Source organism: Protopterus annectens, chromosome 16.part0 (genome assembly GCF_019279795.1).
Source record: "Protopterus annectens isolate FY-2018-M chromosome 16.part0, PAN1.0, whole genome shotgun sequence".
Taxonomy (NCBI): domain Eukaryota; kingdom Metazoa; phylum Chordata; order Ceratodontiformes; family Protopteridae; genus Protopterus; species Protopterus annectens.
Window position 1 is genome coordinate 28,205,419 of NC_056750.1, and position 17,733 is coordinate 28,223,151.

A 17,733-nucleotide genomic window follows, 5' to 3' on the forward strand; every position below is an offset into this window, starting at 1 on the left:
TTCCATTCCTGTTGCATATGCTACCAGAAGCTGGTCAGTTTTTCATTGTTCTTGGTTCTGTAGTGGATTGCTTGGTTTAATGATACCCTGGAGACGACCTTTGGCATAAAAGTAGGGTTAGTTCTCAAGGACACTCTATCCTGATGGAAGATAAGGAAGGGCTGTACTGCCATTAATGCCTGTAATTCAGAAACCCTTCTTGCTGAAGTGATTGCAAGCAGGAAAGCAGTTTTCCAAGATAAGAACTGTAATTCTGCTGTTGCTGCTGGTTGAAGTGTTAACTTTTCCAGCACAAAGTTAAGGTCCCATGTAGGCAAAGGTGGCTTCCTTGGAGGCTTTACATTTTAATTCCTCTCAGAAACTGCCTGAGTAGAGGATGAGAGAAGACTGGAGGATCCATGTTGTATTCTGCTGAAATTGCTGATGCATGAATCTTAATGGAGGAGTAAGACAGGCCATTGTGGAAAAGTTCTGCTTGTTTGCTAATGATACATTTTCTCCTTTGCTGCACTCCAAATGAGGTATCTTTTCCATTTGGCTGAATAAGTCTTCCTTGTGGAGGGTCTGCGAGCCTCCAGGATAATGTCTTTAACCCTCTGAGATAAATCTTTTGTTTTATGTGTCTTCAAGTTTGGATGTAGGATCTTGAAGTTGTTCTGTGTTAGCAGGTACCAATGCTGCCTCGGCCAGTCTGGAGCATCAGGATGATCCTTGGGTGATCTTCTTTGATCTTCAGTAGCACTTTGTGCATCAAAGGAAGAGGTGGGAATGCATATGCTGTCAGGTTTTCCCAACTGAAGGATAGGAGTCCACCTTCCAAGCAAGTGGGTGGTATGTCCTTGTGCGTCCCCATTTCTTTGTGATGGATTTGAAGATGTCTTTCTGCTTAAGGTGTCTGCTAGTATATTTTCTTTTCTGGCACAAAAATGGCCTGGAGCTGAATGTTGAGGTTCAGGGCCACATTCTACAGGTCCATTGCCATCCGCATAGAGGATATGAGTGTGTGTGCTCCCTGTTTGTTGATATACCACATGACTGTGGTGTTGTCCTTATCAGCAAATGACCCTGTTGAAGAAAGGTCTGAATGTCTGAATTGCCCGCTTTCACTGCAGCATCTCTTTTAGATTTATGTGTAGATTCAGCTGGTCTTGTGTCCGTCCACCATGTGTGCCCCCAGCCTAGGTCTGAGGCCCGTGCCCGGGTGATAGTCGCAGTCCTCTGTTCAACTGACAGGCCTGAGCCCACCACAGGAATTCTTGTTTCAGGCATGGAATTATTGGAATCTGGGCTTCTAGACTGTGCTTGTGTTGAGACCATATATTCCTTAGGTACCACTGCAACTTCCTCATATGCAGCCTGGCATGTGGAATCAATATTATGCAGGATGCCATGTAATGCTGTGAGCTGGTTCTGTGTTGTTAATGCCATGAAATAGAGTGGTAGTTGCTTTTGCTTTTCTGCTGTGAGAAATGCCATCTGATTTGAAGTGTCCAGTTCTGCACCCAAGAATGTTATCCTTTGGGATGGTACCAGCCTTGACTTTTTCATGTTGACTGTGTATCCCAGGGCTTGCAGTAGTTGTATAACCTTTTCCAAATCTTTTGTTAATTTGGTCGTCTTGTCCGCTTGTATTAGGCAGTCATCCAGGTATGGATAAATCTGTATTCCCTGAAGCCTGCAATGAGCAATTACTGATGCCAGGCATTTAAGGGCAATGCTGAGAATTGATAATGCTCTGATCCTGCAAGAAATCAGCAGGTATGCCTCCTTGAGATCTAGAGTCACCAGCCAAGACTCCTTGCCCAGCATGGGAAGAAGTTGCTGTAGGGTCAGCATTTTGAATTTTGGAACAATGAGATGTGTTCAGAGCGGACAGGTCGAGAATAGGCCTCCACTGGTTTTCCTTCCTTGGTACCAGGAAAAGTCTGGAGTAAAATCCTTGTCCTTGTTCCATAGGCGGTACCTTTTCTATAGCTCTCATCCTTAGTAAGTGGCTGATTTGTCCTTTTTGGTTTGGTGGTAGGTTTGGCATTCCTCTCTTTGGAAGAGTGTGGAAGTGAAACCTGTAGCCTTTGTCTATTGTCTGTAAAATCCATTTGTCTCCTGTAATGTAATGCCAGTTTACGGACAATAAGGGTGCTTCCAGTTGTTATCAGAGTCAAGTCATTGTGTCTGTCCTGTGGAAGTGGTAGCAGCTGGATCTGTGGCAGTACTTCTCTGGTTGCTAGGCTGCCACTGACGTCCTCTGTAGGTACCTCTGGATTGACCTCTGCCATTTCTGCCTCTCTGTGCTCTGGAGGTGTCTGGAAGGACCAATTCTTCAAGAAGGCCAATTCTAAAAACCTCGAGGCTGGACCTGTAAGAAATCCTTGACTGTTTGGACAGATTTTGCTTTTTCTTCCACCTTCTTTAGCACTTGCTGTGCAGGGGAGCCAAAAAAACTTTTTTTCCCCATGGGGAGCATCTAGGAGCTTTGACTTTACATGGTCTGGTTTTAACCATGCATGCCTTCTGATCACTGTTCCAGTCATAGCTGATCTAAAGGAAGCCTCCAGTGCATCATACATTTTTTTTAAGGAATGATTACTGACCTGTTGAGTGTTATGTACCAAGAAGGGACTTACGGTCTATAGGTTCAGGAGAGGACAGTTTTTATTTAGCTGGTCTAACAAAAATTCCAGATACTGAATCATGTGGAATTGACAGTTTAAGGCCCTAGCCGAAAGAGTAGCAGAAGTATAAACTTTTACCCCATCTCTAATGCTCTAGATTCTCTTTCAGAGGGTTTTTGGCAGAGGCAGCTGCTACAGCTTTGGGGCCCTGTGAAATGGTTTCAGGATCTGCAATAGGAGCCTGTAATATCTGTCAGAGTCAGGGGCAGAACAGGCATCATTAAATGCATCATCCACAACTGTTAGTACTGGAGGAATGGCTAAAGGCCTATGCTGTGGTAAATGTAAAAAGGTCCTTAGCCTTTTCCTTGAGTCTGAAAAATCCTGGCCCTGCCATTGAAATTGCTCTCTCATAGCATGTAAGGTTTCCCAAAGAAAATTCCTCAGGAGGAGAGGCAGAAGGAATGGAGTCTTCTGCATCAGAATCCTCATATGGAGAATAAGGGCCTTCTGGAGGATTTGAGTTTTCTGAATCATCTGAGGAATAGTCTGTAAAGACTTCTGGAGGGTTGTGAGGCCCTGTCTGGGTGAGGTTGGGATCCCCTGATCAAAGAAATGAGATCCTCAGCCAGGCTGAGCATTTGGGAACTAGAGGTAGGCCTGTGTGAGGAGGTTTTAGCAGGCAAGGCCTTAGAAGATTTAGCTGCTTTAGAAGCCTTGATAGACATAGAAGCAGGGGCCTAGCAGCTCGCAGGAGTAGATATGTCTAAAGGAATAGTATCTGATAAATGCAGGAGAAATTTCAGTAGCAGATTCAGCCATGCTGTGTGAGGCCTCGCTGTCGGAGGCAAGCTTTCGGCCGAAGAGGAAGAAGACTCGGACTTCGGTTAAACCGGAAGACAACACTCGCGGTAACCGACCGCGTCGGTACGAAACCGCCCGCGGCGGACCTGGGTCCTTTTTTAGCTAATTGTGAAGTCGAGTCTCCAACGGCATTTTGTAAGCAAAAGCAAGCTGATACGCCGTGGTCTGGGCCTAATCCTTATGAGGTATTTGTTTCCCACAAGTTAAACAATTATTTACTTTTTCTGACATCGGCTGAGGCAAGAAAGAGTGTAGAAATCTCTGGATATGACCAACCGCACTTGTGAACAGCTTCTGCTTGGGGCACGCAAGAAAGACTGAGGAAAATGGCGTTGGCTGATGCCTTTATACCCAATTCACAGCAGCTATGCCAGACCCAGACTTTGGAATCTGGCCGACTGAAGGGCTGCCTGAGGCAGGACAACCCATATGTTAGGACTGCAGATGCATCCTTGAAGGACATCATACTGCAAGCAGTGATACTATGCTTCAGCCCTAAAGTTATGAATCCATTACCTGTGGTGATCTTTCAATGAAATATGTCTCTTAGAGCCACACCTGCATCTCTGGAAGTGGATGGCTTAACCAAAACCTATCTGTAGGGAAGAAAATGCACAGACCGCTGCAGTCTCCTTTCTAACTAATTCAGCAGATGTAAGTACATACAAATGTCTATAAGAAGAAATGTTTCCCAAAGAGGTACTTATCTGCCTGCTCTAAAGTTATCGCCTGTCCCAAAATAACTAATGAATGTCCTTCTCTTGAATGTTGCACTGCACATGCCGGTGAAAGCATCAAGAAAGAACTGAAGGTGGCCAAGTGTATTATCACCTTTATACTAGGGAAGTGAGGACATCTGAGGCGAAGAGGACATCATTCCAGCCAAGGAAAATGAGACTCTGCTCTGAATATCTGATCAGACATCCTGACGTCAGCCGGTGGAAAAGTTGACTAAAGTTATGACTTCAACAGTAACACATGAGATAACACATGAGAAGTATCAACAATTTCAATTTGTATGATGACAATGATGTATACACACACTTATACAAAAAAAACGTACTACTTTATTAGTTATAACAGGGTGTTAAAGTACTATATTACAGACATTACTCTCTGCTTATTCTGGAAGTTAACTGATGAAGAGAAATTAGAACACCTTACAAATAAAATTGGTCCTTCTTTTAAATAAAATATTCAGGCTTGTTATTTACCTGTATTTTCAATATAAACAAAACTACAATTAGGCTCTTTACAGGCTGACAACTACTCTGCTGTACAAGTTGTGCTTTTATATCCCTCATCCAAAACATAGGTGGTTAAAATAGTAAATCTAATGTACTAAAAGTGAACCTTTACAGCACTGTCAGTCCTCCTCCACTCAAAGAATGGTAGCCCGATGCCAAAATATAAAACTTGAAAAGCACACTCTTCTAAAGAAAGTAACATTATTTGAGGAATTAAAGTAATCATATAAGAAAAATAATTTGATCTCCCTGCAATGAAAGCTCTACTAATCACTGTGTACCACTAAGACATTACCACAGGCTTTAAAATAACTTATCTGTTAACCAGCTAAACCCACTAGGCCGAAGCCTCTTTTCAGGTGTAACCTCCAAAGCACTATTTAATGAAGTGACCTGTTGAAAATCACACAGTAGGCACATCAAAGCTGATGGAATCAAACCCATGACTACAGGATGAAGCTCACTAACAGGTGACATTCTTAATCCTCTGCAAGAGAAATAAGCTACTGCTCATCCTTAAAGAAAGTGAGTGACAGAGTCACAGGGAAAAGCTGAACAGCAATTTTATGTCCTGTTTTTTGTATTACTGTTACAACAATCATAGTTGTCTGCTGAGGAATGAACCACAGAAATGAGGTGCAAGCTGGCTGCATGCAACTAGTGTGATCAGGACAGGTCAGCTACATGGAGGTACAAGCAAGCAAGGCACCTTGTTCACTGAAACTAGTAATTAAAAAAAACAATAACCTGGCTCCCCCAAAGTAGCTTATAAAACCACTTTATCTACAGAGGATACCATTTCTTAACTTAAGAAAGAACGAAAAGCTGTCCGAAACTAAGTTTTGTCCAGGCACGTTTTTAATAGTATTATTGAAAATAGCATGAAAGCTGGGGTAGGGGATGGATCCTACTGCACTATAAACGATGTTACCAGCTTGCAAAATAGAGTACAACATAAAACAGAACACTTCAACTTTTAAAGTGCACAAACAAAAAGCAAGATAGACACTAAACATATCACTGATTCTTAAGGCAGTAACTCATGTTACTTTATTTTAAAATTACTAGAAATCTGCAGCACACCTTTCCAAGAATAGTATAATATCTCTTGCCCTTATGTTAAAAAGGGGGAAAATGTGTCCTGCAATTATAACAATGGCCATGAGCTGCACAGCTAACCTGCTCTGAAGGTAGAATACACAGAACACCTAACATGTCCTTCACTGGAAAATATCTGTAAGAGACCTGCAGGACTTCCCTCCATACCACTCTAAAATAACTTCAGTTACCTGCACACACACAGACTGTTAAACAGATGACAAGTAAACAAGAGAAACAGTGTCTAATCAGTATGTACTCGGTACTTACTGTGCTATTCCAGTTGCTACCGTCAGCTTGTTCCCTTGGAGTAAAAGCACTAATGCAAGGCTTTAATATAGCCCTTGTCAGTGGGCTCCTGTTCAGCTGCAGTAGGGCTCGGAACTTTCGCTGGGCGGTCACTAGTGAACTGATCACTTCACACATTATCTGTTGGCCTCGGTAAGCAGAAAAATTCCCAAGCGTCTGGATGGAAACCAGAAAGGTGAGCAAGTCTTCACGCCCTAGTTTGTAGGGAAAAATAATACTGTAATATTGAGACTATTATGAAAAAGACCATGACTGTTGTGAACGTAAGGCTGTGTATGCCTACTTTTATCTATACTGTAGGAAGTCTGTCAATATACGTGTTGCCAATGAAAACATAACTTTAATATATAACAAAGATTCTGCATTTCATTAAGATAAAGACCAATAACTCCTCCTTACTTTACATGGTTATAACCAAGTTACCAAAATAAAATCACAACCACGACTCACCTTTAGTGGCAACTATCACTTGATCTTTCCCATAAAATATCAACAACCACACAAGTTCCCACAGTGAATCCCAGTTTACTCCAAATCAAAATACTTCTTCACTAAAACTTAGCTTTACACAACAAACTGGAAGCCATTCCCAGATATTTAACACACAGGAAGCTGCGGACAAACTAGCCAACATTCAATACAGCATACAAAATACATAATTCCCCTTCATTGCACGACGTCTTTAATCCATAATCAACCTATGACTTACTAAAGAATTTAAATACTTCCTCAACTTAGAGATAAAGCTTGGACAATTTAGAAAATCTCACAAAACTCTGATGATTTCTCAAGAAACACTATACTATGAAACTTGCCAAAAAGTCTAAAATCGAACTACTCAAGACAGGAATGCTCTTCTTTCATAAGCAAATGAAAATCATTTTGGGATCATATCAATAACTGAGTTGTGAAACAAAAAATTCTCCCAGTACATCTAACTGCATTCTTACTTCTACAGGCCCTTACACCCAAAGGTCTTATTAAAAGAACTCTCTTCTGCCTCCAAACCCAATTTCTGTAACACCAACCACAAACATTCCATAGAAAATCCACCTTACTTCACCTGTCTCTTCTACTCCAAAGCATTACAAACTAAAGAAATTGATGAACTGCTTGAAAAAGCACCACTAGACACACTCTTTGGTGCAGACAATCTACACCAATGGTTTATACTCATTGCAAAGATCCTCTGCCAGTTTTCCTTGAATCTGGAAAAAGCCATAATCACTCCAAGAGCTAAAAGTTACAAGTCCGGTTCTGCATCTGGCTTAAGACCCATTTTGATTCTTCCCACATTAGTTAAGATCCTAGAAAAACTGTCATGTTTACTTAAAAACAAACAACACATTACTTCCTTGAAAACACCAGTATTGGTTGGGCAGGAGAATGACTCTACCCGATCACACGCTACAAAATCTGAATAATAACCTCAAATCAGTTACATTTTACAGACATCTGCAAACTGTTCAACCTAGTGGACCACTCACTAGTCCTACTGCCCTCTAATAATACAGTCCTCCATTATACACTACAGATGAATTCATACACTACCACAATAACAGAACACACAAAATCAAGCTCTCTTCTTCATTTTCTAATCACTCACTAGTCAAACAAGATGCCTGTGAGACCACAAAGCATATGCCACTAGTAATTGACTGATGGGTTATGGTTCCAACCCTCAGAACCGACCCGGCCATTGTATAGCTCACACCAGCCAAAAAAGTCTCTCGAGCTGCAAGTCTGCTCATAATTCTCCTCTCCAGATTACCTCAGATCGAGTTTGCAAAAGACAGAAGAATAGTGTAATAAAGGCCAGAAGCCTTGTCCAAGGTACCCGTAACAATAAGAACCCAGGACAGCTCCACCAGAAACCTGAAGGAGGGGACAGGCAGAAGGGATGCAAGAACAGATGAAGATCGACAACACAGATGGAACATTATGGTAAGACATAACTTCTTTATCTGATGGTGTCAATCTTCATCTATTCTTGACTTATGGGACAGAGTCCCCAGCTACCTTGCATCTTGGGCGGCCTTACGGAAGGACATTTCTGAGCACCATAGAACCAAAAGATGCTCTCCCCCTAGAGACCATATCCAATTTGTAATGTGTAATAAAGGTATAAGGGATAGCCCAAGTTGCAGCAGTGCAAATTTCTGACATGGAAGCTTTGGAGTGAAAGACGGCAGAAGTCGCCACCGATCTAGTAGAGTGTGCCTTGACTGGTTTTGAGAGTTTCACATTCAAGTTCTTGTAGATGAAAAATATACGTTCTCTAAACCACCTGGAGAGAGTTACATTGGACACTATCTGCCCTCATAGTTGCACTGGCGAAGGATACACATTTTCTCAACCACCTGGAGAGAGTTACCTTGGACACTGATCTGCCCACAGTTGCAGTGGTGAAAGATGCAAACAATTGATCAGATCATTTAAACTGTTTAGTTCTAACTAGGTAGAACCATAATTGCCTGTGTACATCCAGAAGGTGAAGGCAATACTCTCCTTTGTTAGAATAATTTGGAAAAATACAGGTAAGTCTATAGATTGATTGATATTAACATCATGAGATCACCTTAGGAAGAAAGGTTGGATTTGTCCTGAGTGACGCTCTGTCCTTATGGAAAATTAAGCAAGGAGCTTTAGAACATAGACCTTGCAATTCAGAGACTTGTCTCACAGAAGTGACATCTTCCATGAAAGGAACTTTAAATGCCAGGTAGCTGCTGGTTCAAATGGTGGTGCTGTAAGTGACTGCAGTACTAGAGACAGATTCCAAGGTGGGAGAAGATCTTTAAAAGGAGGCTTTAAGCATACTGTACCCTTTAGGAAAACCTTGCAAAGTCTGTGGGAAATTAAAGGTTGGTTTCCAAAACGGATATGAAAAATTGAAATTGCTGCTAAAATAACTGACTGTGGAAGCAAAGGCTCCTTTATTAAAGATGGCAGCTAGGAATTTCAAATTTTCTCTACTGGTGCTGAAAAGGGGTCTAGTCCATTGTCAGAGGCCCAAATAGAAAATCTCTTCCATGTGCTTAGGTAGAGAGTTCTGGTGGATTATTTTATGAGATGCCAACAAAATAGGCCACACGGGAGAAGGTATAGCATTATACCTGGCGACTAACAGAAGTGGAGGAAAGTACAGTTGTGTACACTTACCATAAATGTAGATGTTCAAGTGTATTCACTGTTGCAGTCATTACATTTGGGTAATCCTGCTGGCAGGTTGCACTCAGTCGGCCTGAATTCCAAAGTCCTGGGTCCTGCGTCGGCTGCTATCGCCCCTTCCCTGACGTCAGGTTGTCAGGGGTATAAAAGATGCGGCCAACGCCATTTTCTTCAGTTTTTCTTGCCCCAGATGTCAGGTACCCCCTGAAAGGGTAGGCAAAATGTATATCTATATATATATATATATATATATATATATATATATATATATATATAGATATATAAAACTATATCTATATAAAAATACATGCACCAATATAAACTTTACCTTCATCTACAAGCAAATACACCACATAGGTTGCATAAATCAGAGAAGGAAAGATAAGTTCCAGCAGAAAAAAGGGGGATGGCGGGTGGGTAACCTGGACTGCAACAGTGAATACACTCGAACATCTACATTTATGGTAAGTGTACACAACTGTACTATGTTCTTCGTGTTTCACTGTTGCAGTCATTTGGGTAGAGTCCCAAAGCTAAGGTTGGGAGGCTGGAGCTAAACAGCATTAGGAGCGGCTATGAGGCCCTGCAGAACTGCAGTGGTGAAGCCTGCACTAGATTTAGAGTAAAGTGGCAGATGATAGTGCTTTGTAAAGGTGTGCACTGAAAGTACAGTTTTGTACCTACCATAAATGTAGATGTTTGAGTGTTCACACTGCTGCAGTCATTACACTTGGGTTATCCTGCCGTCAGGCATTCCCGCAGTCGGCCAGAGTTCCAAAGTCTTGGTCCGGCATCGGTTGCCATCGCTTCTTCCCTGACGTCAGTGCACCAGGGGTATATAAGATGCATCCAACGCCATTTTCTTCGGTTTTTCTTGCCACAGAAGTCAGGTGACCCCAAGTAGGTAGGCAATACATACTGCTAATAATATATATATATATATATATATATATATATATATATATATATATATATATATATATATATATATATATATAAAATAAAAGCAATACCTTCAGTTACAAGCAAATACACCACAAAGGTTGTATAGGGTAAAAAGGTATAGATAAGTCCAGCTAGGACAGAGGGGATGGAGGGAGGGTAACCTGGACTGAAGCAGTGTGAACACTCTAACATCTACATTTATGGTAGGTACAAAACTGTACTATGTTCATCGTGTTACACTGCTGCAGTCATTACACTTGGGTAGAATCCCAAAGCTAAGGTTGGGTGGCTGGTCTATAAAGAGTTAGGATTGGCTATGAGGCCCTGCAGAACTGCAGTGACAAATACTGCTCTGGATTTAGAGTAAAGAGGCAAGTGGTAATGCTTGGTAAAGGTGTGCACTGAACTCCAAGTTGCAGCCTCCAAAATTTCCTTGGTAGGTACTCCTCTGAGAAAGGCTGATGAAATGGCTGTTGCCCTGGTGGAATGTGGCCTAATGTTATTAGGGACTAATTTTCCATGCTGTGTGTAGCAGTAACGAATACAGTGTCCTATCCATTTGGAGATAGTCTGCTTTGAGATAGCCTTGCCCTGTGATCCTGCAGCATATGCCACAAACAGTTGCTCAGTTTTCCTGAAAGCTTTTGTTTTGTCCAAGTAGAAGCGTAGCTGCCTGTGTATGTCCAAAGAGTGCAGACGTTTCTCCCCTTTATTCTGGGGGTTTGGATAAAAAGTTGGCAAATGGATGGTTTGGTTAAGAGCCACACTAGATATCACCTTTGGCATAAAGGTAGGGTTTGCCCTTAAAGAAACCCTGCCCTGATGAAAAATTATAAAAGGTTCCACTGCCATTAATGCCTGTGGCTATGAGACTCTTCGTGCTGAAGTTACTGCCAGGAGCAGAGCTGTTTTCCATGATAACAATTTTAGATAGGCTGTATTGGCTGGCTCAAAAGGTGGCAGGGTCAGTTTTTCCAAAACAAAATTGAGGTCCCAAGTTGGTGCTCTCCGGGGCGGTCTTATGTTTTTAGCCCCTCTGAGGTACTGCTTTAGCAAGGGATCAGAGAATAAAGGAGGATCCATGTTGTAATGTGCTGAAATGGATCTTAATTGATGAGAAGGATAGGCCTTTATCCAGCATCTCAGTTAAGTATTGTAAAATCTGAGGAATGTTTGGGACAAGAGGGTCAAGGCTTTGAGCCTGGTTCCAGGCGCATAATCTCTTCCATTTTTCTGAGTAAGCTTTCCTGGTACTAGGTCTCCTGGCCTCCAAAATGACATCCATAACAGCTTTAGAGAGAGGTGTTGCCTGTTTGACTAATGAATCTGCCATGCAGCCAGGTTTACGGTTTTGAGCTGACCATGCAGGATCTGATTGTTTTGTTGAGTCAGAAGGTGTGGAATTTGTGGCAAAATCCATGGTGGGCCTTAAGTTCTTTAAAATTGGGTACCAGTGCTGGCGTGGCCAGTCTGGGGCAATCAGGATCATCTGTGTTTTTTCTTGTCTGGCTTTTAGGAGTACCTTTGAAAGGAGAGGCAGTGGTGGAGAGCATCCACTTTCCATGCTTGTGTGGGATAAGTCCTTGTGCAGAATTTTTGTAGTTGGCAATTCAGTGGGGATGCAAAAAGATCTATGTCTGGGCATCCCCATTTCTGCGTTACCATGCTGAAGATTTGTGGATTCAATTTCCATTTGTGAGGGTCCATGATATTTCTGCTTAGATCGTCTGCCAGAGTATTTTTCTTTCCTGGCAGGAATTATGCTTGTAGATGAACTTGATTTGTTTATGTACCACATTACTGTGGTGTTGTCTGTCTTTAATAATAATGGTCCTGGATGCAGAAGGTCCACATCTCTTTTGATTGATGTGAAGATGCATTTGGTCTAGTGTTGACTCCAAACACTTTTAGGTACCATTGTAATTTGCTTTTTCTTGCAGGAGATGGGACGAAATATTGAGTTAGTTGAACTTGTTTGTCTGGCGTGAGATAAACCATCTGGGCTTGAATGAGGCAGTCGTCCAGGTATGGATATATTTGAATTCCTTTTTTTCTGCAAATGCAATTACTGGTGCCAGGCACTTGTCTGATAGGGACATGCAGGTATGCCTCTTTGGGTCCAGAGTAACAAGCCAAGCCTTCTTGCCCAGCATGGGTAGAAGCTGCTGTAGTGTCAACATTTTGAATTTCGGAATATCCAGGTAAGTATTTATAGTTGAAAGGTCTAGTATGGGCCTCCTGGCCTTGTCCTTTCTGTGGACCAGGAAGAGTCTTGAGTAAAATCCTTGTCCTTGTTCCTGTTGTGGTACTTTTTGAATAGCTCTCATGTCCATGAGGGCTGAAATTTGTTTTTGTGCCTCTGCCCATTGATTTTGTGGCAGGTCTGGCATTCCTTTTAGCCTTGGTAAAGTGTGAAAGTGTTACCTGTAACCTTGAGACACAATATTCAGAACCCATTTGTCTTGGGTGATTGTTTGCCAGTTTTGTGAAAAAAGTGCTAGTTTTCCCCCTAAGGGGGCAGCCAAAAGGGAAGTGCTTGGCGTACGAAGGGGGAAGTCATTGGGACTGTTTCCTGTAAGGTTGAGACTTGTCCTGACCTCCTTTTGGGGTTGAGGTGCCCCACTGTTGTTGTCTGTTAGAGCCTTGTGGTTGAGATCTGCCTCTTGGGCATCTGTATCTGCCTCTCTGTGGCCTGTCTGACACTGGAATGGACCAATTCTTTGTTGGCCAATTTCTGCTAAATCGAGATGGCTGTACCTGCAAGAAATCCTTGACTGTTTGCATAGATTTAGCTTTATCCTCCATTTTCTTTAACACCTCTTCTGCCTTAACACCAAACAAGGTATCATGCTGTAAAGGAGCATCCAATAATTTTGCTTTAACATGATCAGGTAAACTCTGTTCTTTTAACCAAGCATATCTTCGAATCACAGAACCTGTAACTGCGGCTCTAAAAGAGGCCTCTAAAGAATCAAAACCACATTGCAGAGTATGTTTTCCCACCTGTTCAACTGCATGCAATAAATCCTGCATATCTTTACAGTCAGGAGCTTCTGAGCTTGCAAGCATTTTCTGTTTTAACTGAGCCATTAAATATTGTTGGTACTTAAGCATGTAATTTAAAGCCCTTACTGCTAAAGTTGCAGAACTGTAAACTTTCTTCCCCCATCTATCCAAAGCTCTGGAATCTCTGTCAGAGGGTACTGGATTTTTTGCAATGGAAGCCTTAACCCCTTTTGGACCCTGGGAAATAGTTTCTGGATCAGCAGAAGGGTTTTTATAAAGAAACTTGTGAGAGTCAGGGACTCTATAGTACCTATCTGGCTTGGCTGGTGCAGGGGGCAAAGAATCAGGAGATAAGCTGGATTCAGAGAACACATCATCCACAATATCTAGCACAGGCAGAATAGCCAGGGGCCTGTGCTGAGGCAATAAAAGGAAATTCCTGAGCCTTTTCTGAATAATCCTGACTTTCCCAATGGAAATGCTCCCTCATGGTATGTAAAGTTTCCCAAAAAGAATAATCCTCAGGAGGAGAGGCTGAAGGGATAGATTCTTCAGCATCAGAGTCCTCATAGGGGGGTAGAGAGTATCCCTGGTCTGAAGAGGAATCAGAGGAAATGGAAACCTGATCAGAGGAATCATAGTCTGTATCCTGCCTAGGCCTTTTCTCAGGAGGGGGATGGGAACCCCTGATTAGAGTAATGAGGTCTTCGGCTTTGCGTTTTTTCGGAATTGCGGTCGTCGGTTGATCCGACGGCATAGTATAATTGAACCTTTGGCCGAAGTAGTGCAAAGCAAAATCAAAACGTCGTTTTATAGTGCGTTTGTTAAATCTAGCACAAAACCGACAACTAGTGACGTCGAGATCAGGGCCTAGGCATGGAATACAGTAAGAGTGGAAGTCCTTATGAGGCATTTGCTTCCCACAAGAAATACAAATATTAACTTTTTCTGACATCGGTCTGAGGCAAGAAAAAAAGTTTCCCCAATGGGGTACTTAGCTTTATTGAAGACTTCGGATCTGAAATTCGACTTTGAAAATCTCAGGAGTCGGCCGACAGGCACTTGTGAACTGCTTCTGATTCTGGCACCGCGCGGCAAGAAAGACTGAAGAAAATGGCGTCGGATGCATCTTGTATACCCCTGGCGCACTGACGTCAGGGAAGAAGCGACAGCAACTGACGCCGGACCAAGACTTTGGAACTCTGGCCGACTGCGGGACCGCCTGACGGCAGGATAACCCAAGTGTAATGACTGTAGCAGTGTAACACGATGAACATCTCCAAGTAGCTGCCTCTAAAATGTCTTTGGTTGGTCCTCCCCTGAGAAAGGTTGCTGAAGTGGCTGCAGCTCTGGTTAAATGTGGCCTAATGCCCTTAGGTACTGGCTTGCCATGGTGAGAATAGCAGAAACGAATGCAGTGGCCTATCCACTTTGAAATAGTTTGCTTTGAGATAGCCTTTCCTTGTCATCCTGCAGCATATGCCACTAGTAATTGCTGTCTCTTCCTGAAAACTTTGGTTCTGTCCAAGTAGTATCTAAGCTGTCTGAGTACGTCCAATGAATGCAGAATTCTCTCTCCCTTGTTCTGTGGGTTTGGATAAAAAGTTGGCAGATGAATAGTTTGGTTAAGAGCCACACTGGACACCACCTTAGGCATAAATGTTGGGTTTGTCCTCAGAGAAACCCTGTCTGGATAAAAGTTTCCACAGCCATGAGTGCCTGTAGTGCTGAAACATGTCTTGCAGAAGTTATTGCTAGGAGCAGAGCTGTTTTCCAAGATAAAAACTTTATGTCAGCAGTAACCGCTGGCTCAAAAGGAGGCAGGGTGAGTTTTTCCAAGACATAGTTGAGGTCCCATGCAGGTATTGGTGATCTCCTTGGAGGCCTTAAATTTTTGGCCCCTCTGAGGTACTGCTTTAATAAAGGATGAGAAAAGATTGGTGGCTCAGTATTGTAATGAGCCAAAATGGCAGAGGCATGAATTTTAATGGATGAAAAAGATAGGCCTTTGTTCAGCATCTCAGTTAAGTATTGCATAATCTGAGGAATATTTGGTACAGCTGTATCAGTTCCTTGTGCCTGGTTCCAAGCACATAATCCCTTCCATTTTCCAGCATAAGATATGACAGTACTAGGCCTTCTGGCTTCCAAAATGACATCCATCACAGCTTTACTGAGAGGTGTGTTTTGTATGACTACATTATCCGCCATGCTGCCAGGTTTAAAGTCCTGAGTTGGCTGTGCAGGATCTGATTGTTTTGCTGGGATAGTAGATGGGATGTTTGAGGTAAGGTCCAAGCTGGGCATTGAGACAAGTTCCTTAGGACTGGATACCAGTATTGGCGGGGCCAGTCTGGGGCAATCAGTATCCTCTTTGGCTTCTCCTGTCTGACCTTTAGGAGTACCTTGGGGAGGAGAGGCAATGGAAGAAAGGCATATACTGATAGGTTTTTCCAGCTGAAAGACAGGGTGTCCACTTTCCATGCTTGTCTGTGATAAGTCCTTGTGCAGAATCTTTTTAGTTGGTAGTTGTGAGGTGAGGCAAATAGATCTATGTCCGGGCATCCCCATTTCCTTGTTATCATGCTGAAGACTTGTGGATCTAGCTGCCACTCATGGGGATTCTTGAGGTGTCTGCTTAGTTCGTCTGCCAGAGTATTTTCCTTTCCTGGCAGGAATTGTGCTTGCAGATGTACTTGGTAAGTCAATGCTGTATCCCACAAAGTCATGGCTAGTCTGCAAAGGGGGTAAGAATGTGTGCCCCCAGCTTGTTTATATACCACATGACCGTGGTGTTATCTTGTCTTTATCAGTAGTTGTCCTGGATGTAGAAGATTCTTGAAGGCTGTCAGGGCATTTTGAACAACTAGCATCTCTTTTTGATTGATATGTAGATGCATTTGGTTTGAGGACCATGTGCACTGAATACATCTTCCTGCCATGTGGGCCTCCCAGGCATAATCTGAAGCATCCGTAGTTAGTGTCTGCCAGACTGGCGGTAGTGTGAATGGCTGTCCCTTGTTCTGGTGAATTAGAAGTTATGTACCTACCATAACGTTCCATGTTAGTTGTCTCTCTCTTCTTTTTCTGAAAACATAAAAAGAGTCCCCATATGGAAGGCTCAGGAGGAAAACAAACTTGATAGACTCACCCTTCAAGATCCAGGCCAGGTAGGGGAGGACGAGGAAGAAAGAAGAAGCATACAACAGAAGACGCACTAGCATGGAAACGCGGCAGGTACAATTTTGTCAATGTTGTTGTCTCTCTCATTCATTTCTTGCTGGAGACCCGCGCGCCCCTAGCACCTGTATCCTGGTGGCTTGAGAAGAAACCCTTCTTGCTGAAGTGACAGCCAGTAAGAATAATAGTTTTCCAGGTCAATAACTTCAAAAGAACATGAAGCAGACGGTTCGGGGGGCAGCATCATGCCAATAACATTAAGCTAGATCCCATTATGGAGGAGGAGGAGGATGGGCGGTTTAGTTTTTTGGAGAAAACTCTGAAAGGCCTTGTGGCCTTAATGAATCTATGAGATATAATGTTATTGTCAAATATGATATACATGATAGTAGCAGCATGTAGTACTAAACTGTAGATGACGATGATGAAGAAGAGGGAAGATATCCACCAATTCAGATGAGTTCTGCACGATGTGGTGACTAAGATTTCGTTCGTGCCTCATCGGGAGATCAGGTACCATCATAGCATCCACCACTCAGAAGACGAAGCCTTCGCCCACCATTGAAAACTACTGCTGCAGGCAGGGAATGAGAGTAATCATTGTTTCCAGGCTGTAGCAGTGTTGAGTCCAAACACTTTTTAGGTATCACTGTAGTTTCCTCATATGCAGTCTTGCATATGGAATTAGTAGGATGCAGGATGCCATGAAGCCCAAAGCCTGCAGAATTTTTCTTGCAGATAACTGGGCCTTTGTTGCCAACATTTTGAAATAGGTAGTCTGTTGCCTTTGTTTGTCTGGCGTGAGATAAGCCATCTGGGCAGTTGTATTTAAGCTTGCACCCAGGAATATTATCTCTTGACAGGGTACTAGTTTTGATTTCTTTTCGTTGACTGTGTACCCTAGGCATGTTAGAAGTCTTTTCACAAATGCCAGATGCTGTAGAAGAATGTCCTTGTTCTCTACTTGAATTAGACAGTCGTCCAAGTAAGGATATATTTGTATTCCTCTGTCTGAAGAATGCAATTACTGGTGCCAGGCACTTTGTAAGACCCTGGGCGCAGTAGATAAGCCAAAGGGTAGTGCAGAGAATTGGTAATGCATTGAGCCAGCCTTGAATCTAAGGTATCTTATGCATGATTGTCTGATAGGGACATGCAGATATGCCTCTTTTAGGTCTAAAGTCACAAGCCAAGCGTTCTTGCCCAGCATGGGCAGAAGCTGCTGCAAAGTCAACATTTTTAATTTTGGTATATCCAGGAATGTGTTCAGAATAGATAGGTCCAGTATTGGTCTCCAGGCC

General features: G+C 42.7%; 1 protein-coding gene across 6 annotated transcripts in view; it reads right to left on the reverse strand.

The window, feature by feature from the left end:
- The window catches only part of SETX (senataxin), a 2,451,437-nt gene that overhangs the window by 994,678 nt on the left and 1,439,026 nt on the right, over positions 1-17,733 (reverse strand). For all 6 annotated transcript variants that reach the window (XM_044058409.1, XM_044058411.1, XM_044058407.1 and 3 more), the window contains one exon: positions 6,092-6,324. In XM_044058409.1, the coding sequence (XP_043914344.1) occupies positions 6,092-6,324 (233 nt within the window). The remainder of the gene's footprint in view (positions 1-6,091; positions 6,325-17,733) is intronic.